This window comes from Phascolarctos cinereus, unplaced genomic scaffold, assembly GCF_003287225.1.
Source record: "Phascolarctos cinereus isolate Bilbo 61053 unplaced genomic scaffold, phaCin_HiC Scaffold_9;HRSCAF=440, whole genome shotgun sequence".
NCBI lineage: Eukaryota > Metazoa > Chordata > Mammalia > Diprotodontia > Phascolarctidae > Phascolarctos > Phascolarctos cinereus.
The window spans coordinates 253,285,584-253,309,543 of record NW_027556402.1 but is presented as its reverse complement, the minus strand read 5'-3'; the positions used below and the strand labels follow the sequence as shown (position 1 = coordinate 253,309,543).

Genomic DNA, 23,960 nt, shown 5'->3' with positions numbered 1-23,960 from the left:
TCCCCTCCCCCCCTCCTCCTCCCATTCCCCCTCTTCTGGGCCTCCTGGCTTCCTTCAGGTCCCAGATAAAATCCCACTTTCTACAAGAAGCTTTTCCTGCCTCCTTAGTGCCAGTATCTTCTTTCTGAGGTTGCCTCTAATTCATCATGCACATAGGCTATATGTGAAAAGCTGGTTTTTCTTCATCTCTCCCCCATCAGAGGGTGAGCTCCTCAGGAACAAGGGCCATGTCTTTGCCTTTGTTCATGTCATGGGCCCTGACTTGGCTTGGCCACAGAGGAAAGTCAAAAAGAGGCAAGTTTAGGCTGGATACCGGGAAACATCTGCTGACCATGAGAGCTGTCCCAAACTAAAAGGGGTTGCCTCACAGGGGTGAGTCTCTCCTTTCTGGAGGCCTTCAAGCAGACGGGATGACCACTTGTCACCATGTCAGAGAAGACCTCTGAATGAAGGTGACCTCTGAAGTCCCTTCCAATGCCAAGATTCCACAAATGAGATCTGTGCTTCCCTAGGAACTGATGAATACCTCTGCCTATGGTGGACAGAACCTTGGACTTGGGAGTTGGCAAGACCTGGGGTCAACCCCTCCCTCAGACACTTGGATTTAAGTGAGGAGGCATCTTAGCAATCCTCTAATCCAACTCCACTCATTTTACAGATGAGGAAACTGTGGCTCATTAAGGGTCATGGAGCTAGTGTCAGACTGAGATTTGAACCCAAGTCTTTCTGATTCCCAAGTCCAGAGGCTCATCTCAAGATGTTAGGAGGAAGTATGAACCTACCTAGAGGTAGGCTGGTCCTTTTCTGGAGTCCCCATTTCTGTGCCATCCCACAACTCCCTCCTCCTCCTCTTACCTCCACTGGCTGCCACTCGCCCAGAACAAAGACGTGGAGCATGTTCACATCGGGGTCCTTCTGGAAGATGTTGGGCTTGGCGTGGTGCTGGAAGTGCCGATGATTCCACCAGTTGGCTGAAGCTCCCTGGGGGGGAAAGGAGAGGGGATGAGAGGGATGGGCTCTGGGATCTGATGCTGGTGGGCGCCTGGAGCCCCGGGAAGCAGCCTGTCCATCCTGAGCAGGGCTCCAAGAGAGTGAAACACACAGGGGCAGACGGCCAGATCTGTGAAAAGAGGGGTGGGGGCAAAACCTGATGCAGAGTGAAATAAAGAGAACCGAGGCCACACCATGTCCGTAAGAACGTCCTTAAAAGATGAGTCGCTATAAGGAAGTCAAACTGAGCAACAAGAAACCGGCTACAGATCATGAAACACAGCTCTCCGGTCTTAAGAGAGAGGTGAAGGCTACCGGGCCAGAAAGCCGGATACACTACCAGATTCAGGCACTGAAGCCCCTGTTTTCGCTTAAATGGTTTTCTTTGCTACGAGGGAGGGTTTAAGCTGGGGAGGAGGGGGATGGGTGAGAGAGAAGAGAGGTTACTGCAGAAATCGTGGATAGACAAAACAAAAGGCATCGGTAAAAAATACTTCTATTCTTAAAGTGGAAAAGGATGTCTGTCAATAGAAAATGGGTGAACTGCATGGTCTGGGTGAGTCATTTCTTTCTTCTTCTGTAAGAAGATGACTGGATCAGGCAGTCTGTCTTCTAGCTGTGATATTTTATAGACCAGGTAATTCGTAAAGTCCTTTCCAGTTCTTTTTTTTTTAATTAAAAAAATTATTAATTTATTTTGATGTATCAACAATCACTTCCATATGCTTTTGAGTTGAAAATTCTTCTCCCCCCCCCCCCCCCCCCCCGCAAGACAGCACACAATCTGATATAGGCTTTACATTTACATACCCATTAAACATATTTTCACATTAGTGAAGTTGTACCTTTCCAGTTCTAAATCCAGGAAAGGTCATAAAGCAGTGAGAAGAGGCCTCAGAGGCTATTTAATCATTTTACAGAGCAGGAAACTGAGGCCCAGAGACGTTAAATTAATTGCCCAGGGTCACACAGCTGGTAAGTGTCTGAGGCAGAATTCCAAACCAAGCCTTACTGGGCTCTACAAGAAAGTATCGAATAATCACCAGTCCAACCGTCAGCCACTAATTCTGACCCAATTCCCCAGCCAAGGCTTCTTACCTGAACTGAAATGAGTTTAACTGGATGGATTTGAAAGGGACGTATTGCTGCTGCTGTTATTACTACACCCTTGAGCCTTCCCTGTGTGTGGGGTCTTGAGCCCTTCACTGTGACCCTCCCAAGGGACGCTGCCTGTTTCCTGGGCCCCAGCGTTGGTGGGAAGCGTGCCTTGCCCGATAATCAGTGGCACCCAAGGACTATTGACGAGCCGTCAGTTGGCTTGTTCGCTTCCTGAGATAGAGAGATCTAGACACAGATGGCAGTTCTGCCAAAGGCCTGGCTTGTGCCCAGAATGTTTCCCAAGCACAAAATGTTTGTTGGAGCAAATGCGTGTTCTCATTGGTTGGCCCGCATTCTTGTCTAAGATATTAACCTGGCAAAAGTTCCCTGACTTGATGGAGACATCTGTGCTGACAGGTTCTGGGGAGAGAGCATGAGGGTTGCCCAGCGTGTCAGCTAGCGACGGGCCGCTGGCAGAAGCACTGAGGGAGATGCCGTGAGCCCAGGCTATCCATGTCACAGCTCTGCGCAAGAGGCTTCCTGCGCTCTGGAGGGTGGGTCTACGAATCCCCCATGCTTTCCCATCTCAGCTAGGCCTCCCACCATCTGCAGGAAGCCTTCCTCAATCCCTCCTCATTCCAGTGCCTTCTTCCTTTTAACTATCTCCAATTTATCCTGTAGGTAGCGTGTTTGTACATATTTGTTTGCACGCTCCCTCCCCCATTGGACTAGGAGCCCAGACCGTCTTTTGTCCCTTTCTATATTCCCAGTGCTTAGCACATAGTAGGTGCTTCATAAATGCTGGTTGGATGTTGAATTACTGAATGTTTGAAATATAGGAGTAAAATGGGTGTGTCCCTTTACAAATGCTCATCTCCTGGGATCCTAGAAATATAGAAGGCTACTCCCACTTAGGATATAAATTGCATCCCCCCACCCACCCAAGTCTTCCTGAATGGAATGCTTTACATTTTATAGCCATTATCTCATCGTAAGAATACTGTGAGGTAGGGCGTTGTCATCCCCATTTTACAGATGAAGAAACTGAAAGCAACATCCACCCTCCCTCTGGCCTCTGACCACCCTGAGAAAATACTGACCAGCAAGAAGAAAAAAAAAAAGATACCCTGGATCAGATCCAAATCAGCCCTTGAGCTGGGTGTCAAAAGACCTGGATTCGGAATCCTCTGCCACTTACTAACTGGCTGATCTTGGGTAGATCACTCTCTGGCTCTCATTTTCCCCACCTGTAAAATGAGGAGGTTGAACTCTGTGGTCCCCAAGCTCCTTCCCACTGTCTAAAAGGCTGGAAACCTCGGACTAGCCCAGAGCTGGTTCTGTAGGGCTGTGAAGATGGATTCCCTGCCTCACTGTACCCTACTGCTGCCTCACCCCTCTAAAACATCTGCTATGTCAGGTCAAAGATTAATATCCTGAACGGACAGAGCCAAGATGGCAGAGGAGAAGCAGCAACCCAGATGAATTCTTACAATGTTACCTGCTGCCCAACTGCCATCAAATTTTGGAGTGGCAGAGCCAACAAAAGGTTAGAGTGGGACTTTTTTCCAGCCTAACATAACTTAGGAGGTCTGCAGAAGTCTGTCGGCAGCACTAGCAGCAACTTTGGGAGCTCTCAGCCCAGAGACTGTAAGGAGATCAGACCAACCGGTCAGAGAGATTACAGGGGACTCCTTGCTGGCACCGACTGGTGACTCATATGCAGTTTTAGGTTGCAGTTCCAGGGCAGAGAAAAGTGCAGGGAAGACCAAGAAACAAATTCAGAAGAAGAAAAGTGAAAACAACTACAAACCAAATCTCAAACAAAAAAAAAGAGCTAATTGGACTCAAACCCAACAAGAATTCCTTGAAGAGTTAAAGAAAGAGTTGAGGGGCAGCTGGGTGGCACAGCGGATAGAGCACCAGCCCTGGAGTCGGCAGGACCCGAGTTCAAATCCGGCCTCAGCCCAAACACTTGACGCTTACTAGCCGTGTGACCCTGGGCAAGTCACTTAACCCCAACTGCCTCACCAAAAAAAAAAAAAGAAGAGGTAAGCATGGTAGAGGAAAAATTAGGAAAAGAAATGAGCGGTGCAAGAAAATTATGAAAAGAAATTAAACAGCTTGGTAAAAGAGGCGCAAAAAAATACTGAAGAAAGGAACACCTTAAAAAACCAGAATGGGCCAAATAGTGATAAAGGCACAGAGATTTACTGAAGAAAAGAATTCCTTCAAAAGCTGAATTGGCCAAATGGGAAAAAAGGTACAGAATCTCACTGAAGAAAAATGAGATTTGGGCAAATGAAAGCTAATGATTCTATGAGACATCAAGAAACAATAAAACGAAGACAAAAGAATGAATCTCTTCCCATCTCATTGGAAAAACCGACCTGAAAAATAGATCAAGGAGAGAGAATTTAAGAATTATTGGACTACTTGAAAGCCATGGTCAAAAATAGAGCCTGGACATCATATTTCAATAAATTATCAAGGAAAACTGCCCCAATATCTTAGCTCCATAGGGTAAAATAGAAATTGAAAGAATCTACTGATCACCTCCTAAAAGAGATTCCAAAATGAAAATTTGCAGGAATATTATAGCCAAATTCCAGAGCTGCAAGGTCAAGGAGAAAGCATTGGGAGCAGCCAGAAAGAAACAGATCACCCAAGATTTGGCAGCTTCCACATTAAAGGAGTGGGGAGCTTGGAATATGATAGTCCAGAAGGCAAAGAAGCTAGAATTACAACCAAGAATAACCCGTACAACAAAACTGAACGTAATCCTTCGGGGGTGGGGGGTGGGAATAGATATTTAATGCGACAGTGGACTTTCAAGCATTCCTTATGAAAAGAACAGAACTGAACAGAAAATCTGACATTCAAACACAGGACTCAAGAGAGGCATGAAAAGGTAAAACCTAAGAGAGAACTCATAAGGGTCTCAATACAGTTCAACTGTTTATATTCCTGTATGGGAAGATGATAGGACTTCATCATTATTAGGGCAGTTAAAAGCAGTCTGCATAAACAGAGGGTGTAGCTTTGAGCCAATTATGTTGCAATGATCTCCAAAACAAATGAAGGGGTGAGAAAGAGGGATGCCCTGCAAGATGGGGGAAGGAAGAGACAGAATGGGGAAATTTTCCTCACATAGAAAAGGAGCATAAGGAGCAGCTTTTAGAGTGGAGGGGGAAACGGGGGGAGGGGGGGGAATGGGATGGGTGGCGGGTAATGCTTGAATCCTACTCTTATCAGAATTGGTTCAAAGAGGAAGAATATATATACACACACTCAGTTGTATATAGAAAGCTATCTTATCCAACAGGGAAATAGAAGGGGAAGGGGATAAGAGATGGGGGTGGAGTTGATAAAAGGAAAGATGGATTAAAGGAGGCAGAGGTTAGAAGTAAAATAGACTTTTGAGGAGAGACATGATAAAAAGAGAGAAGGATAAATAGAAGAAAATAGAAAGAAGGGAAATAGACAGTAATCGTAACTGTGAATGGGATGAGCTCACCCATGAAATGGTAGCCAAAAGCAGAATGGATTAGAAACCAGAATCCAATATGTTGTTTAGAAGAGACACGTTTGAAACAGAAACACACACACACAGAGTTAAAAATAAAGGAGCAGAATCTATTATTTACTTCAGCTGAAGTTAAAAAGGCAGGGGCAGCAATCATGACCTCAGACAAAGCAAAAGCTAAACCGGGCCTAATTAAATGGGATCATCAGGGAAACTACATTTTGCTAAAAGGCACTATAGTCTATGGATTATTGCCCCCCAAAACTGACAGCAAGTTTCTCTGATAAAGACCTCATTTCTCAAATATATAGAGAATTGAGTCAAATTTATAAAAATAAGAGCCATTCCCTCTAATTGATCAATGGTCAAAAGATAGGAACAGGCATTTTTCAGAAGAAGAAATCAAAACTATCTAGAGTCATATGAAAAGATGCTCTAAATCATGATTAATTAGAGAAAGGCAAATTAAACCAACTCTGAGGTGCCACCTCACACCTATGAGAAATGAAAAATGTTGGAGGGGATGAGGGAAAATAGGTCCACTAATGAATTCCTGGTGGAGTAGTGAACTGGTCCAACCACTCTGCAGAACAGTTTGGAACTATGCCCAAAGGGCTACAAAACTGTGGATACCCTTTGGCCAAGGAAGACCAGCGCTAGGTCTGTATCCCAAAGAGATCAAAGAAAAAGGGAAAGGACCTACATGTGCACAAACATGTATAGCAGCTCTTTTGGTGGTGGCCAAGAACTGGAAATTATAAAGATGCCTATCCGTTGGGGAATGGCTGAACAAGTCGTTGTATATCATTGTGATGGAATACTACTGCGCTACAAGAAATGACAAGGGGGTGGTTTCAGAAAGATACGGCAACACCTCCACGAACTGGGGCAAAGTGAAGTGAGAAGAACCGGGAGATCACTGCGCACAGTAACAGCAACGTCGATCAACTGTGAAAGACTTGGCGTTCTGATGATACGATGATCAAAGATGATTCCAAAAGATAATGACGTGATGATAAATACTATCTACCTTCAGAGAGAGAACTGATGAACTGAAAGCAAATTAAAATATAATCTTCTCACTTTTTTTTCCTTGTTTTTTTTTAAAATATGGCTAATATGGAAATATTTTAGATGATTTCACATGTACAATTGATATATCGTTTGCCTTCTCAGTGGGTATAGGAGGGAGAAAATTTGGAACTTAAAATTTGAAAAGAAGGTTTAAATTAATAATGGAACTCCACAACCAAACCAAAAAACAAATGTGCTGTTTCTCACACGAGGCCCTTCCCCATCTCACTCCAGCCTCCCTCCCTCATTTACTACACACCAGTCCCCTTCCCACGCTCTGTGTTCCAGCCAAACTGGGCTGGGGGCTGATTCTCAGACATGATGGCCTGTTTCCTATCTCCGTGACTTTCTATTACCTGGAGATGACTCCCTTCCTCCCAACAGCCTCTTAGAATTCTGAGTTTCATTCAAAGCTCAGATCAAGGGCCACCCCCTCAAGAAAGAGGCCCTCCTCCCCCAACTCATCTAGTGCTCCCTGAAACGATTTTCTATTTGCCAATGTGCATACGCTGTCCCCGCCCAAAGGATACAAGAGGGCAGCGATGGTTCTTTTGGGGGCTTTGAATTCCCAGCTCCTGGCAGTGACTGGCACACAGGTGGTGATTACCAAATGCTCATTGAGTAAATGAATGGTGGATTTCAGTGAAAGAGTGGGAGAAACAGCTAGGAGGGGAATCTGGGCCCCCTGACCTAGCCCACTTCTCCTCCTCCTTCCCCAGGGATCTGTGTGCCAGCTAACCTGTGCCCCCTCCCCTCCCCCAATTCAGCCTACAAAAGCAAGCAATAGAGATGAGTGTTGAACCAAAGTTCTGGCTTGGGTATTCCTGAAACTTGGCCTGATCCCTCTGGCCTGACCATGGAGCTGGGGTCAGGGTCCACCCCCACCCTGGGGGGCATCCCTTCCTCTGGACCAGGGCCACATGGGTCCACACAGACCAGCCTTGTGAAGCCCACAAGGCTAAGGCTGGTTAGGAGGGGGGTGCTGCTTTTCAGCATTCAAGAGAGTTTTTATTAGAAAGGAGAGAGCAGGAGAAAAGACACAAAGCTCCCTGTGTGACTCGAGGCCCCCCAGTCCTGGCAGAAAACCAGACCCTCATACGAGCTCAGGCGAGGCTGCTGGTTATGAAGCAGGAGGCCAGGCTGGCCGTGAGAAGGCTCCTCAGCTCCGCTCAAGCCAGGAAAGAGAGAAATCAGTTCGTTGGTGACTAAGAGGGAAGGTGAAAGCCCAGGGCCCGGCAGTCAGAGCCAGCCAAGTTCTGTGGGGGAGCTGGGCCAGTGACTGCCCCCGGGGGAGGGTTCACAGGAGCCCTGGTCCGTGAGCAAACCAAGGCCCAGGAAGGTGATGTGAGAGATTAACTGGGTTAGGTCCCCCCTTTTACAGATGAGGAAACTGAGGCCCTGGGGGGTGACTAGCATTGTGAGGTTAGCCATGCATTTTGCCAATATAGTGTTGTCTGATCCTCACAACAACCCTGGGAGGGGGGGGGTGCTGTTATTATCCCCATTTTACAGATGAGAAAACAGTCCAACAGAGGTTCAGTGACTTGTCCAGGGTCATATAGCTAGCAATTGTCCAAGGACGGGTTTAAATTCAGGTCCTGGCTCCGGTTTCAGCATTATGTACTGAGCCACCTCACTGCTCAGGATTCTTAACTTATCCTATGTTTGTGTCATGGACTCTTTGGGGGAAGCCACTCATGGATCCTTTCTCAGGGTCCATTTAAAAAAAATAATGTTTTTAAATACACAAAATAAAATACTTAGTATTACCAAGGAAACCAATGATACTGAAAGACAGTTATCAAAATATTTTTGGTCTTTCCTCCTTCCTTCCTTCCTTCCTTCCTTCCTTCCTTCCTTCCTTCCTTCCTTCCTTCCTTCCTTCCTTCCTTCCTTCCTTCCTTCCTTCCTTCCTTCCTTCCTTCCTTCCTTCTTCCTTTCTTTCTTTTCTTTCTTTCTTTCTTTCTTTCTTTCTTTCTTTCTTTCCCTTTCTTCTTCTTTCTTTCTTTCTTCTTTCTTTCTTTCTTCTTTCTTTTCTTTCTTCTTTCTTTCCCTTTCTTTCTTTCTTTCTTTCTTTCTTTCTTTCTTTCTTTCCCTTTCTTTCTTTCTTTCTTTCTTTCTTTCTTTCTTTCTTTCTTTCTTTCTTTCTTTCTTTCTTTCTTTCTTTCTTTCTTTCTTTCCAATGGGATTAAGGCCTGGAGAGAGGAAGACGTCTCCTGTACAGCAATGGGGGCTCCCAGTTGAAAGGGCCATTGACAGGGCAGCGAGGTAGTGCAGTAGATAGAGCACTGAGCCTGGAGTCAGGAGGACCTGAGTTCAAATCTGACCCCTGACACTTACTAGCTGTGTGACGTGTGACCCTGGGCACGTCACTTAATCCTGATAGCCACCAAAAAAAACAAAAAAGGAAGAGGGCCATGACAAGCTGGAAAGCCACCAGAGGCGGGAAGGGCACCAAGGCCTGGCTGGAGGAACCAGGGAGACTGATGCTGGCAAGGAGAAGACACGGGGAGACAGGGTTGATGCATTTGAGCATCTGACGCCCTGCCTTGTGCAACAGGGACCAGACTTGTCCTTTCTGGCCCCGGAGGAGGGAGCCAGGCACAACAGAACAGCTGCCATTCAGGCATTTAAGTCATGGGTGACTTTCGATGACCCCATTTGGGGTTTTCTTGGGAGGGTACCAGACTGGTTTGCCATTTCCTTTTCCAGATCATTTTACAGATGAGGAAACTGGGGCAAGCAGGGTTTAGTGACTCGGCCAGGGTCAAACAGCTAGAGGTATCTGAGGCTGGATTTGAACTCAGGTCTTCCTGACTCCAGGCCTGGTGCTCGGTGCACTGCAGTGCCCCCAGCTGCCCTTAGAATAGAATTTAGAAAGGGTCAAATTTTGGCTCTCTGGAAGAAAACATGTCCTGATTATGAGAGGCACCCCAAGGTAGACTGGGCCGCATCAGGACTTGTGGGCACCCTCCTCCTCACTGGAAGGGTTCAGAGACTGGCCAGTCACCTGCTGGGTATGTGGTCATGGAGATTAATCTGCGGACCCTTTGGTCCCGAGGTCCCTCCCGGCTCTGGGATGCCCCTCTGGGCAATGACTCATCCAAGGCCATTCAACCAGTAACGAGCACATATGCACTTCAAAGTCAGGACCCACGGCTTGCCTGCTATGACCCCTCTGCTGTGGCTGGCAAGCCCCGCAGCTCTTCTCTCTGCCCCAAGTTACTGAGCCCTGGGCATCTCAAGGTGTCAGTTTCTTCATCTACAAAGTGGGTATCTCAGGCTTACCCTGCCTCCTTGAGAAGATCAAACTCCAAATCAAAGTCATCCAAATGGTCGGAGAGGCTGCAGTCACCTCCGTGCCCCCATAAGACACTGGAAGATCTTAGCAGGTGAATTTCCTTCTGATAACTCGTGACTTACCGAGATGAGTTAATTTGGAAACAGAATTGTTGTCGTTCAACAAGAAGAGAAATAAGAATGATCCTGGTAGTGTGTGATGGGCAAGAGAAAGCTCTCCAGAGCCTTCTGGGAGACTCTGAGGACGCAGAGAGTACTTTCCACCAGGAGGAATCAGGGCAGGCGGCATCTGAGCAGGTCTCAAACTTGGCTTCTGAGGGGAGCAGGTGAGGATGGATGGCATGCCAGGCCTGGGGCTAGGAAATCTGCTTCTCCCTGCCCAGACTAGCTTGGAGGGACAGATCTGAGAACGCCTCTGATCTGCAAAGGGCAATGAGATGACGCTGAGCCTGCTTCACAAGGACAGCACTTACCTTGAGGTGGCCGATCACAAATTTGTGGACAACGTGGTTCCACGTGGATTTCTTGTAGACTGAGAGATGGCCATAGTCATGTTGGAGCCATCCAGCCTGGGCCTGGGGGAAGAGAGCAGGACAGGAAAAGATACTTGGTAGGGCCCTAGACTGCACCTGCAAGGTCTGGCCTGCACAAGCCAATCGAAAGCACAGAAACAGAGGGTCCGGGTGTGCCCTGGGAGTGCCAGGAGGCGAAAGGTGAGAAGGAAGGACAGAGCCAGGGAGGATCTATCTCCAACTCAACATGTGACCTGGGGGTGAGCACCTCCCCCTTCTAAGCCTGTTTCCTCATCTGTAAAATGAGGGAGTGGAATGATCCTTAAGGTTCCTCCCAGCTCAGACAGTCCATGTTCTACATTCTAAGCTCTCTCCCCCAGGGTCTCCCCCATAGCTGACATCCCATGTTCTAACGTCTCCTGTTTCTCACCTGGGAGGTGGCTAAGATGAAGGCTGTCAAGATGGTCGAGATCCAGCCAGTGCCAAAGTAGAAAACGGTGAACCAGCCGATGCTCTCCATGACGACGATGTGGGCCAGGAGCAGAAGGAAGAACGTGTGATCGGCCTCAAAGAGCTTCATGTCTTCCGCGGTCTTCCTCAGGGCTCGGAAGTCCTCGGTGATCTGAGGCTGAGAGGTCGAGCCCAAGAAGGGGGATCAGCCGCCTGGGCGATTCCCCACAATACGGGAACCCAGAAGGTCCCCAGCAACTCAGTGCTCCCTCCCAGAGGAACCAGCTTTCCCATGCCGAAAGGGTTAATTAGACGACCTTCAGGCCATCAACAGACAGAACTATGTCTTGAGTTTCACACACCCATACTCATGCTGCATCAGAGAGCGGGAAGCCCTAGACATCCTCTATGCCCTGAGAAAACTTCAAGTCTGGCTGGGAAAAAGGCATAAATTAGAAGTATATAAACTATTGAGTCAGCAGCAAATGGGTATAGTTTTGTCTCCTCTTTACCTATGTTTATGCCTTTGATTTCTTTCTCTTGTTTTACTAGCCCTGGCATTTCTAGAATGTGTCAAATAACAGGGGCGGAATGGGAGTCCTTGTTTTATGCCTGTGTTTACTGGGAAAGCTTCTATTGTTACTACTGTATAGGACTCTAGCTTTGGGCTTTAGATAAATACTTTTTCATGGTTTTAAAGAGGCTCTTCCATCCCTGTGTTTTATAGGGTTTTAACAAAATGAGTGCTCTGTCTTCTCCAAGACTCTTTTTTGCATCTCTTGAGATGCTCATGTGATTTGGGATGTTTCTGTTTTTAATATAAATAATTATGCCATTTGTTTTCTTTATTCTGATACCTGGTATAACATAGATAGATGATTTTAAAAGGATAATTTAATAAGATAAGGTAAGAGAAATGGTATAGCTAGCATTTGTATGGAAAAAGAGACGAGGGTCTTAGCAGGCTACAAGCTCAATGTAATTACTGTGTGAGCTGAGCAGGGGTTCTGAGGAAAAGCTGTTATTTCATTGGTGTGGGCAATGGCCAGCTGGGACCACTGTACAACTTAATGACTTTAGAAAACTGCCCTGAGCACTTAAGAGGGTGAGTGGCCAAGGAGAATGGAAATCTCAGTCTTTGAGGCCAGCGCTCTCTCTCTCTCCCCCTGCTTCTCTCTCCCTCTCTCTCTGTCTCTCCCATTCTCTCTCCCTCTTTCTCTCTCCCTCCCTCCCTCCCCTCTTCCTCCTCCTCCTTCTCTCCTCTCTCTCTCTCTTCCCCTCTTGCCCCCCTCCTTTCTCTCTCTTCTCTCCCCCCTCTTCTCTCTCTCTCTCCCATTCTCTCTCTTTCTCTCTCTCTCTCCCTCCCCTCTTCCTCCTTCTTCTCTCTCCCCCCCTCCTCTCTGTCTCTCCCATTCTCTCTCTCCCTCCCTCCCCTCTTTCTCCTTCTTCTCCTTCTCTCTCTCTCTCTCTCTCTCTCTCTCTCTCTCTCTCTCTCTCTCTCTCCTCTCTCTCTCTTCTCTGTCTCTGTTTCTCTTTCTTTCCCTCTCTCCCCCTGTCTCTGTCTGTCTGTCTCTGCTGTGCTTGGACTCTTTCTTTATTGCTAAGGATGCCTCGCAGGGACAGTTGTGCCAAGAAATGAGTGACAGGAGGCAGAAGAGAAGGGCTTCTAATAGGAAGGTGAGGTATTGTGCACAAAACAGTCTCTACCAAACACCTGCCCCGTGCTCAGGAGTCTTCTAACTATCCTTGGTCCCTGTGGGAAACCACAAGAATGTAAGCTCCTTGAGGACAGGACCAAGTGTGTTTGTCTTGGTCTCTGGTGCCCAATGGTGAATGCCAATTGATCTGGCCTCAATCCTGCCTCAAGCAGGAGAGGGCCCCAGGGCCCCTGGCAGGCAGGCCGACCACACTGCAGTCCCAGGCCATCTGAGCTCCCCCTGCCCCCAGCTCTTCCCTAGACTCACACTCTTGCCACGGTCTTGGCTGGGCTCTCCAGGGGCCAGCTCCCCAATCAGCAGGGGCTTCATGAACTTCCTCACAAATCGTAGGTCTTGGTGGAAGGCGAGGAACGCATCCTGGGTGGGGAGAAGGAAAAAACAGCTGGATCTGAGGCAGGCAGAGGGACCAGAATAAACAAAAGCACTCTGGCACCCCGTTCACATTTTCCTTCCTGCCTAATCCTCAGAAGATTGCAGACTAAGAGCTGGAAAACAGATTCCTTAGTAATCATCTACTCCACCATTTTACAGATGAGGAAACTGAGGCCTAGAAAGGAGGAAAAAGTGGCAGAACAAGGAGCAGCTAGGTGGCGCAGTGGATAGAGCACTGGCCCTGAAGCCAGGAAGACCTGAGTTCAAATCCAGCCTCAGATCAAACACTTGACACTTACTAGCTGTGTGACCCTGGGTAAGTTACTTAACCTCAACTGCCTAAAAAAAGAAAAAAAGTGGCGGAACCAGGATTCAAATCCAGGCCTCCCAAGGTTTACCACCCGCCATGGCTAGGCCTCTCTTCCTCTTCCCAAACCTCACCCCAGGTAGTTATCTCATCAGCTGCCCAGGCCGGGTCCAGAATTGGGCCTCTCTTCCTGACCCCTGGGGAAGAAGTTCAAGGCCGTGGGAGCAGGCTGATGGTAGCAGGAGAACTCTCCCCCTCCAATTCTGGACAAGATGGGACCCCATGGTCAGGGTCCCAGCCCCACAAAAGTTAGGGGCACCTTGGAGGCCACTGGCCCAAAACGAACTCATTTTTGCAGATGAAGAAACTGAGGCACAGACTGGGCAAGTGATTTGCCCACACAGAGGCAGGAGGTGGGTTCCCATCCTAGCTTCAGTAGTTACCATCCAGAGGACTTTGGGCTAGTCACTTTACTGCCACCTCTGGGCCTCTGTTTCCACACCTGCCAAAGAGAAGGACCGGGGCTCATGAGCTCTGGGGTCCCCTTCAGCTCTGGGCCTCGGATCTGAAGTCACTCAGCCTCCCCGGTCTATAGAATAAAGGGGCTGAAGGAGATGAGGACCCAAGGTCCCTCCACCTCCAGAGAAGGGAGATTCCTTCAGGAGAGGCCCCCAGAGTCAGGAAGAGAGGGTGGCCAAAGGTAGAGCCCAGATCAGGAGATCCCTGTTTACCAAAGCAGGGGCCAAGGGGAAAACTTCATTATCTGTTTAAATGTTCTATCTTATCTCCAAGCAGATTACAAAACCCCTCAGGGCAAGGACATGTGGAAAAGTCTGTGGTGGGGTCTGAGGCCTTGGGTTAAAAAAAAAAAAAATCTTCTTGTGCCTCAGTTTCCTCTTCTGTAAAATGAGAAGGGTAGGACTAAATGACTGGACTAGATGACCCATAAGGCACTATGTGTGCTCCGGGCCCTGAGCTAAGTGCTGAGGATACAAAAACCAACAGTTCCTGCCTTCAGGAAGCTTATATTCCAGCAGGTTTGAGCCAAGGGGGTGAGTCACCCAAGGTCACAAGCACGCAGCTGGCATCCATTCGAGACGGTCCCCAGAGGTCTTCCCTACCCCATCTGGTCTCACTCTTCATACACCTCTCTTCCTTCCCACTGCTAACCCCCTACCATGAATCATGACAACAGCTCAGAACTATAGACCCTCGGCAGCCTAGTGGAGAGAGCGCAGCCTGCCCTCTGAAAGCAGAAGGACTCAACCTCCTATCTCAGCAACCTTGGACAAATCCCTCACTCCTCCTTAGCCTCTGTCTCCACATCTGTAGAATGGGGATGATAACATCTCGCAGGTCTATCTCACAGAGGATCCCGGGAGATGAAGTTGGTTAAAAAGTTCTTTGCCAATCTGAAATCTCTATCAGCTGTTGCATTATTGATGCTACTCAGAAAGGGTAGAGTATCACCGCATGCCCAGCCAGCAAATACTGATTATCCACCTGCTGTGTGCGCAGCCCCTAGCTAGGGAGCCGGCCAAGGGGCAAAGGGGAGAGTTCCGGTGAGCCCCAGCTTTCTTCAAAGCTCCCGGCCGGGGGGGGGGGGGGGCGGGGCACACAAAGAAGAAGAGCAGATGAACGCAAATCACTAAAATACAAACAAGTCTTAAGTTCTTAGCAGAGGAGCTAAGCGAGGGGAAGTGCCAGAGGGCCAATCAGTCACCAGCCATTCACCAAGCGCCCACGGATGCCCTAAGCCCTGGGGGTATAAAGAAAGGCTCAGCATCTAAGGGAAACAGCAGGTAAGCAACGAGGTAAATTCTTAACTGACAGGGGAAGAGAAGACTTTGGCAGCTGGGGTTGGGGCCTGAGAGCAGGCAGACCTCCGGCGGATGATGGGAAAAGCCTGAGAAGCCTAGAACAGCAGGAAGGGGCCAGCGGCAAAGGTTTCAAATGCCAAATGGAAGAACAGGGATTACTGTCTCAGGGCTTGAGGAAGGCTTCCTGAAAAACGCGGCACTTGATCTGGGCTTTAACAGATAGAATTTCACCAGGCAGAGAGGCAGGGAAGGTGGACATTTCAGGCACACAAAGGCACAGAGAATGCCCGGGGGGTTGGGGGGCAGTCCAGCCTGGCCAGGGGAGCAGTAAGAGCTAAGTCTAGGATAGCAGAGGGTCTCGAAGGCTAAGCTCAGGAGCTTGGGCAATGGGGAGCCACAGCAGATTCTGGAGCAGAGGATGCAACGCGCAGAGCAAAGGGCTGCTGTCCTCCAGGGGCCAGCCTGTCCGGGTTACCAGAGGCTCAGTGCCCCAGCCAGGCTGGTGCCAACCCCAGCCTGACTATCCCAGTCTCTGCCTTCAGTTTCCCTAAGTCCCCTCCCACCTGACACAAGGCACGCACAGTGAAGATGTCCTAGCTGCCCCAGGGAGAGGGTGGCCTCCCTCCCCGACCTAGGAAGCTAGCAGATTGGATCAGGAACCTGAGAAGCGAAACTGATGATGCCAGGAAACAAGACCCTGGCTGTCCTAGTGACCCACACTGATGTAACTCGGCATCTGCACTTCAGAGAGCTCCATCCCTTGGGAGCCTGGGTCCCTGAGGCGGGATCAGCCACCTGGATGAACCGACGGCCCAGAGGCCTCTCAGGAAGAGAACAACATGGCTGAAGGACAGCTGAAGAGCAGATGCCATGTGGAAGGGCTGGGGGTGGGGAAGCAGATAGGAGAAGGAAGGGATCCGGCGTGGCTTCAGAACCTTCCACTGACTCCCCAAGTCTGAACTCCTCCAGCTCTGGCTGGAAGGGCCCTCAGAACAGAGAACGTGGGATGTCGGCTGGGAGTAACGTCCAAACATAGAAGAATAAAGATGGAAGGGCCTTAGAACAGAGAACACAATGTCAGAGCTGGGAGGGACCTTAGAACAGGGAATGTGGGACGTCAGCTGGCAGTAACGTCTGAACACAGAAGAATAAGGGTGGAAGGGCCTTAGAACAGAGAGCATGGGATGTCAGCTAGGAGAAATATTACAGCCCAGAAGAGTTGGAAGGGCACAAGGTCACAGCTAGAAGGCACCTCAGAGATTATGTAGACCTATACATTCATTGTATAAGAGTAGCATAATGGATGGAGCCCTGGGCCTGGAGTCAGGAAGACCTGAGTTCAAATCTGCCTCAGATGTTCACTAGCTTTGTGACCCTGGGCAAGTCACTTAACCCTATCCGCCTCAGCAGTTTCCTTGCCTGTAGAAGGAGCTGGAGAAAGAAATGATCAAGCACTCCAGTAAATTTGCCCAGAAACCAGTCTCAAATGGGGTCACAAAGAGTCAGACGTGACTGAACAATTCACTTCATAGAGGAACAAAATGGGACCCAGTGAGTTTACATATGTACTATGTGGCAGAGACTCGACTCAGGCCCTCCTTCCTCCATCACACCCCATGGCCTTCCTCCGCCCTCCTCTACCTGCCGGGTGGTCCTGGTCTCCAGAGAGCCCCTGCCCGAGGCTGCCACCAGCCTCCTCTCCTTCCCTCCCTGGCCTCTCTGCCCCTCCCCAACCCACCTGGCTCATCCTGCCTTGGTTACAGCTGTGGTTGCTCCCTGAAGGCAGAGCCCCTCTCATCCTGCTCCAAGCTCTCATAAGCTGTAGGCGTTTCATCAAAATACTATTGAATTGAATTGACTGAAATGCTATGGTTGAGAATACTCCAAGGCCCTCAGGGTGAATTGTAGGACTATTTCAGGCCCTCGATTTCAGCAGGCTGGGACTCTCTGTCCCTACCAGGTCATTAAATCAGACCTCTCCAAAGCCAGGGGCAGTTGGCCTTTGGTGCTTGCCAGGACCCAAACATCCCCAGTGTGGACGGCCCGCTGCAAGACTGTGATTTGTACCTTGGACAGCAGATGCACGGTCTGTCACTAGGCTTGGCCCCGGAACTTGCCTTCCAGCTAGCACAGCCTTCAGCAAGCCCAGGCCACCTCCCAGGGGATTGCCAGATGGCCTCAGACGGCTCAGTCAAGGATGGGGCTGGGAGGGGGGGGGTGAGGGAAGGGGAAACAGAAGCCAGGGCACAGACATCCCCCTTCTGCCGCCTTCCTTAACCTACAGTGGGTATTTACAGGGCCCTGAGCTGCCCAAGGCCCTTTCTAAATCATACAAGCACAGTGTAAGACACCAAGGAGAGAGTCCTGGAATCTCACTGACAAGGGACTGCAGAGGCCACGCAGTGCAACCTGTGGCTGAGAAGGATTCGCTCCAGGACAGCCCCAAGGAGTCCCAGTCCGGCTTTGGATTGAATACCTCTGAGAAGGAAGAACTGGCCATTCTCCACGGTGGCCCATTCGCCCCTTAGCCCCCTTCGGCTGCCAAGCTCCTGCTGTGGTGACCTGGATCCTGATGGGTGAAGGCCTCTCAGGGCCCACTCTTCGTTTTATTCCATTCTCTCCCCAGGCTACCCCTGCCCCAGCCCAAATAACCTCACTGGCCATCACTCCTGGGAAGGTGGGGACAGTCTACTTCCCTGGGGCTTCATTCCCCATCCTCGTAAATTTCCAGACCAAAATGGTCAATAAACATTTACTATATGCTAAGTGCTAAGAACCCAAAGACAGCAAACAGATATGTACAAGCAAGGATCAAAAGGAAAAAACTGAGAGAGGGAAGCTCCAGAATGAAGAGGGGTTGAGGAGGCTTCTGGCAGAAGGCGAGATTTTAGCTGAGACTTTAAGCCAAATGAGGAGGGAGAGCCTTGCATGCGTGGGGGTGGGCAGAGGGAATGCCCAGAGCCCAGAGACAGAGGGTCCTGTTCATTGAACAGCCACTCATAGGATGAGTGAGTATGTGGTGGGCAGTAAGGTGTAAGAAGACTGGAAAGGTAGGAGGAGCTAGGTTATGAAAGGCTTTGAATGCCAAACAAAGCATTTGGATTTGTTCCTGGGGGCAATAGGGAGCCGAGGAAGTTTACTGAGTAGGGGGTGACATGGTGGGATCTGTGCTTTAGGAAAATCCCTTTGGTGGCTGAACGGAGTGGAGAAAAGACTGAAGGCACCATCAGCCACTACTGATGGAGGTGATGAGGGGGTGTGTTAGATGCTCCAGAGGTGAAACAACAGGTCTTAGTGACCACTTGGGGCAGCTGGGTGGCACAGTGGACAGAGTACTGAGCCCAGAGTCAGGAAGACGCGAGTTCAAATACTGCCTCAGACACTTACTAGACCAGGCAGTCACTTCACCAGGTTTTCCTCAATTTCCTCAGCTGTCAAATGAGCTGGAGGAGGAAAAGGCAAACCACTCCTGTATCTTTGCCAAGAAAACCCCAAATGAGGTCATGAAGAGCAGCAAAGTGCCTGAACAAAATTAGAATGTAAGCACTTTGAGGACAGGGACTGGTCTTTGTGTTATGTTTTGTTTTTTCTTTTGTGTCTGTATTAGGAGCAGCTGGGTGGAGAAGATAGTATGTGGGATGTCCTGAATTCAAATCCAGATACTGAGTGTGGCCCTGGGCAGGTCATTTAACCACTCTTGGCCTCAGTTTGCTCACCTGTAAAACAACAACAGCACCCACCTTCAGGGTTGTTGTGAGGATCAGAGAAGCAGAAAGCGCTTTACAAACCTGAGCCATAGAAACACTAAGGGTTACTATCAGTGCAGTGCTGGCCCAGAGAGAGAACACTGTACTGGATAACAAGCCTGAACGTGCCTGTGTTGCAACTTCCTTCCAGCCCTGGCTCCTGGGTCAGCCCTCTGAGAACCAGGCTGAACACAGCGAATCCCTCAAGCTGTTCCCATGCCTAAGGATGGCCAGTCAGTAGACAAGCCCCTGCCCTGTTCTGGCACTGGGGAGATGAGCCAGTAGAGGCCAGAAGACAGAAGTACAGTCAGCTGATGAAGAAGGAGATGTTACAAGAGAGAGAGAGAGACACCCTCTCGCTCGGCCGGGAGGAAGCCACGGTCAGATCTGGCCAATATGCCAATTTGTTTTACCCAACTGTTCTTAAGTACATAGTAAGCCCTTAATGTTTGCTGACTGACTGGGCACTGAGTCAGGAAAAACTAAAATTTGAAGCCTGCCTCGGGCACTTTGCTGACTTTGTGACCCTGGTGAAGATGCTTTCACCTCAGTTTCTTCATCTGTAAAATGGCATCTGCTTTGCAAAGTTGCTGTGTGGATAAAAGGAGCTTATGTTACATGTACAGCTTGGCAAATCTTGAAACACTCCACAAACGTTAACTTCTCATTTGTTCTACACAAGGGCTGGAGAGAAGGGATAGAGGCAGTGAATAAATATAAAATTTCTGATGTTCGAAGCCCTTCGCGATTGGCCCCCTCAGCTTTCCAGCTGAGCTGCTGATCAAAGACAGTCCATCTCCCAGCTTCCCGCCCTCCCTGGCCCTCCCTGGCTGGCTCTCGGGCACGGAGCTTTCTTCCCTATCACTACCTCATCTCCAGTGGCCTCCGGGTCTCAGCCACGAGCTCCCCTGTGGGAAGGGGCCTTTCCTGCTCCTCCTGGTGCCTCTGCCCTCCCTCGATGATGACTGTCTACCACCTAGCCTGTCTCTATCTCGTCTATACTAGTCAGAACGTCGTCTCCCCTACTGGACCTGGAGCCCCTTGAGGGCATCTCTGGCACCCAGGACGGTGCCTGGCATGAAGTCGGTGCTTAATAAGTGCTTTGGGACTTGGCTTGACCACAGGGCAGTGACCTCTCAGCTGTGTCGCAGAGGATGAAATTTCAACAATCAAAGCAGCGGCCTTTAGGGTTAGAATGGGGGCCATCTGCCCCGGCCCAAGGACAGGCATAGGTAGGGCAGAAAGGAGCACAGAGGCCTTAGTCACTTGTCCAAAGCTGGGGAGCCGAGCCTTCCAGAGACCCAGCAAGCTTCCCCGCTCCAGAGCACCCTCTTCAGGCCCCCAGGCAATGGTAGGGCCCAGAGTTCAATAAACTTGGGCCCTGAGGAGTCCCTAAGCCAGCTGCTATCACCTCTCCCCTGCCCCATACTAAGTCATCCTGGGCCCACCTGGGACCTCTTCAGCTCAATGCAACAAGCAGCTAATTAACACTAACTGTGTGCCCTTTGACATCCTGACAAATATTTGTACACACCTATTGTGTGTCCCTCACAAATTGTAGCACCAGGACCTCAGCCCAATGCACTAGATGGTGGGCTGAGGGGAAGGGGAGGGCAATGGGGAAGAGAGAGAGAGAGAGAGAAGAAACAGGGAGAGAGGAGACAGAGACAGAGAAAGGAGAGACAGAGAGAGAGGAGAGAGAGAGAGAGACAGAGAGAGGGAGAGAAACAGAGAGAGAGAGAGAGACAGAGAGAGAGACAGAGAGAGAGGAGAGAAACAGAGAAGAGAGAGACAGAGAGAGAGGAGAGAGAGACAGAGAGAGGAGAGAAACAGAGAGAGAGAGACAGAGAGAGAGGAGAGAGACAGAGACAGGGAGAGAGGAGAGAGACAGAGAGTGACAGAGGAGAGAGACAGAGACAGAGACAGAGAGAGGGAAAGAAAGAAATGGTCACATCCTTATGTCTAGAATCTCATCCTATACTAGGAATACTCTCTTTAACCTGCTTAATTCAGGAATAACCTGAAAGCCTTGATGTCCTTTGAAAAGAAAGATGCTGGGGCAAGTCCTTTCTCATTTTAGGAAGAGTATGGATATGATGGAGTACATCCAGAGAAAGTAATCAGAATGGCCAATTTCATCTGAGGACAGCTGACGGAACTAGGGATACTCAGCATGGGAAAAAGAAGACGGGGGACAGGCTAGCTGCTGTCCAGTCTTGAGGACAGGCAGTGTGGCATAGCAGATTCTTGTCTTCTCCAGTTAAAGAAACCTGCAAACCTCCCCTTCGGTGGTAGGACGCCAAGACCCCAGCGCCTAGCATGGTGGCCATTCTCTGAACTCTCTCCAGCTTAAGAGCCTTCTTGAACTGGTCTTAAGCCTACAGAGGTGGTCTGAGAGGGGCAGAGTCCAGAGAGGTTGAAAGCAATGCCTGCCCCCACTGGGGAGGCCAACTTCTCCCGAGCTTTCATTCTTAGGAGACATGCCCACTAATAGAACGCTGTTCTCTGCACACGTTGAGTAAGCCTCTTCCTCCCAGGCGTTCTTATCTCTGGCTCATGTCCTTTCCCTTCTATTCCCTTCCCTGTCTGTTTTACTCCTTCCAAGGAGCAAAAACACTGGGCCTAGAAGCAGAAAGACTAGGGTTGGGATCTTTTAGATAGGTCACTTGCTACCTGGGTGAGAGGTAAGTGTTCAGGCTTCAGCTGTTCCCTCAGCCAAATGAGGATAAGGACCTATGTACCCCTTCCCATCAGAGACCTTCTGAAAGGAAGGGAAGATGCTTTGTAATCCTGGGACGTGGGCCTAGATGTCAGATGCCACTTAGAATAATCTCATTTCACTGAGAAAAAGGGAGATTAAGTAACTTGCTATCAATGAGCCAATAAAAATTATTAGTTCTAGAAACTCCTTATTATTAAACTTACTATAATGGAATGGGTACATACTCTTCTTAGCCCCTGCCCTGGGTCCATCCAGAAATCCTCCCTCCAGAAAGTCCATTCTGGCCAGTCACGGGCACTCCAAAGAGCTTGGGATCTAAACGCTGGCTCCATCACCAACCAGTTGTGTGATCTTGGACAAGTCCCTTCTCCTTTAAAAAATGAGGGCTTTGGAGAAGGGAAGGCCAGCAGACAGTGTGCTGCCCAGGCAGCCTCCAACAGGGTTTGAGCCACAAGAAAAGTGCAGGGAAAGGCTAGGGACTCATGCTCCTCTTTTCATTTTCTTTCTTTTTTTTTTTTGTTTGGCTAGGCAATGGGGTTAAGCGACTTGCCCAGGGTCACACAGCTAGTATGTGTTATGTGTCTGAGGCCAGATTTGAACTCAGATCCTCCTGACTCCAGGGCCGGTGCTCTATCCACTGCACCATCTAGCTGCCCCTCATGCTCCTCTTTTCAAGCATATCTTCAGGGATTCACATCCAGATATCTCCCTTGGCGAGACTGTCTGTCCTAAGGAACAGCGCGTGTCACTGCTCCAGTGAGGGGGTGGGCAGCACCCCATCAAGTCAGGTCTCAAAACAGTGACCAAACCTCCATATTCTCTTGTACTTAACGCTGACCTCAGGGCAGGGCTCATCAGCTCCTCTAAGGAGCCAGTAAAGAAGGCAGTAGCATCTAGCCCAGCCCTCTCCCTTTGATAAATGAGGAAACTGAGGCCCAGAGCGGGGGAGGGGCCTGTACAAGGTCCCACAGATAGCCAACATCAGGGATGCCATGCACTAATCCTCTGCCCAAACCCTGCTTTCTTTCCATCCCACCACGATGCCTAGGTCTAAGCTCCCCCTCTTTGGCCAAGCTCCTAAAAACTTGCCAGGCAGACCAGTCTCTCAGGAAAAGGCCACCAGTGGGCTGCAGTGGAGAGCATAGTGAAGTGGGGACCTAGAAACTTGGCTTTGACCCTGCCTCTGCCACTTAGAAAGTGAGGCCATGAGTGCTAAGCCCCTTCTCTCAAGCCTGAGTTGGACCTTTCTCCTCTGGATCACAACATTTAGAGCTGGAGGGGACCATCGGTGGCTATCTGCTCCAACTCTAACCCCATGCAGCCTGCCTCCCTTCCACTCTCCTTCTCTCTCAGTCCTCTCTCCTTCTCTCTCTCCCTTCCACTCCCCTCTCTCTCCCCTTCTTTCTCTTCCACTCTCCTTCTTTCTCCTCTCTTTCTCTCCTTCTCTCTCTCTCCCTTCCACTCTCCTTCTTTCTCTCTCTTCCATTCTCCTTCTTTCTCTCTCTTCCACTCTCTTTCTGTCTCAGTCCTCTCTCCTCTCTCCCTCCCTTCCACTCTCCTTTCTCTCTCTTCCACTCTCCTTCTCTCTCAGTCCTCTCTCCTTCTCTCTCTCCTTTCCCCCTCTCTCCCCTTCTTTCTCTTCCAACTCTCCTTCTTCTCCTCTCTTCTCTCCTTCTCTCTCTCCCTTCCACTCTCCTTTCTCTCTCTTCCACTCTCCTTCTCTCTCAGTCCTCTCTCCTTCTCTCTCTCCCTTCCACTCCCCTCTCTCTCCCCTTCTTTCTCTTCCACTCTCCTTTCTCCTCTCTTTCTCTCCTTCTCTCTCTCTCCCTTCCACTCTCCTTTCTCTCTCTTCCACTCTCCTTCTTTCTCTCTCTTCCACTCTCCTTCTGTCTCAGTCCTCTCTCCTTCTCTCTCTCCCTTCCACTCTCCTCTCCCTCCCCTTCTCTCTCTTCCACTCTCCTTCTTTCTCCTCTCTTTCTCTCCTTCTCTCTCTCTCTCTCCCTTCCACTCTCCTTCTCTCTCTCTCTTCCACTCTCCCTTCTCTTTCCTCTTTCTCTCTCCCCCTTGCCCTCTCTCTGTCTAATGAGGGGAGCCCACCACCCCATCCTGAAGCAGCCCACCCCTCTCCTGGACAGCTCTTCACGGTGGAGAAGTCTTCCCCAACACCCAACCTTGGTTTTCCTCCTCAACCTTCTCTTCACTGCTCCTGGCTCTGTCTTTTGTGGCCAACCAGAGTGGGGCTAAACCCTTGATCACACAACAGTCCTTCAAAGAGGTGAACACAGCAGACATGCTTCCCCCCATCCCCCATTCCCCCAGTTTTCCCTT

At 49.6% G+C, this 23,960-nt stretch overlaps 1 protein-coding gene across 1 annotated transcript in view; it reads right to left on the bottom strand.

Annotated features, from left to right (window-relative positions):
- Positions 1 to 23,960, bottom strand: part of FADS2 (fatty acid desaturase 2) — a 42,779-nt gene that overhangs the window by 14,986 nt on the left and 3,833 nt on the right. Inside the window, exons 2-5 of the mRNA XM_020967999.2 lie at positions 12,912 to 13,022; positions 10,928 to 11,125; positions 10,459 to 10,560; positions 856 to 981 (exon numbers count right to left, since the gene is read on the bottom strand). Of these exons, the coding sequence (XP_020823658.1) occupies positions 856 to 981; positions 10,459 to 10,560; positions 10,928 to 11,125; positions 12,912 to 13,022 (537 nt within the window). The remainder of the gene's footprint in view (positions 1 to 855; positions 982 to 10,458; positions 10,561 to 10,927; positions 11,126 to 12,911; positions 13,023 to 23,960) is intronic.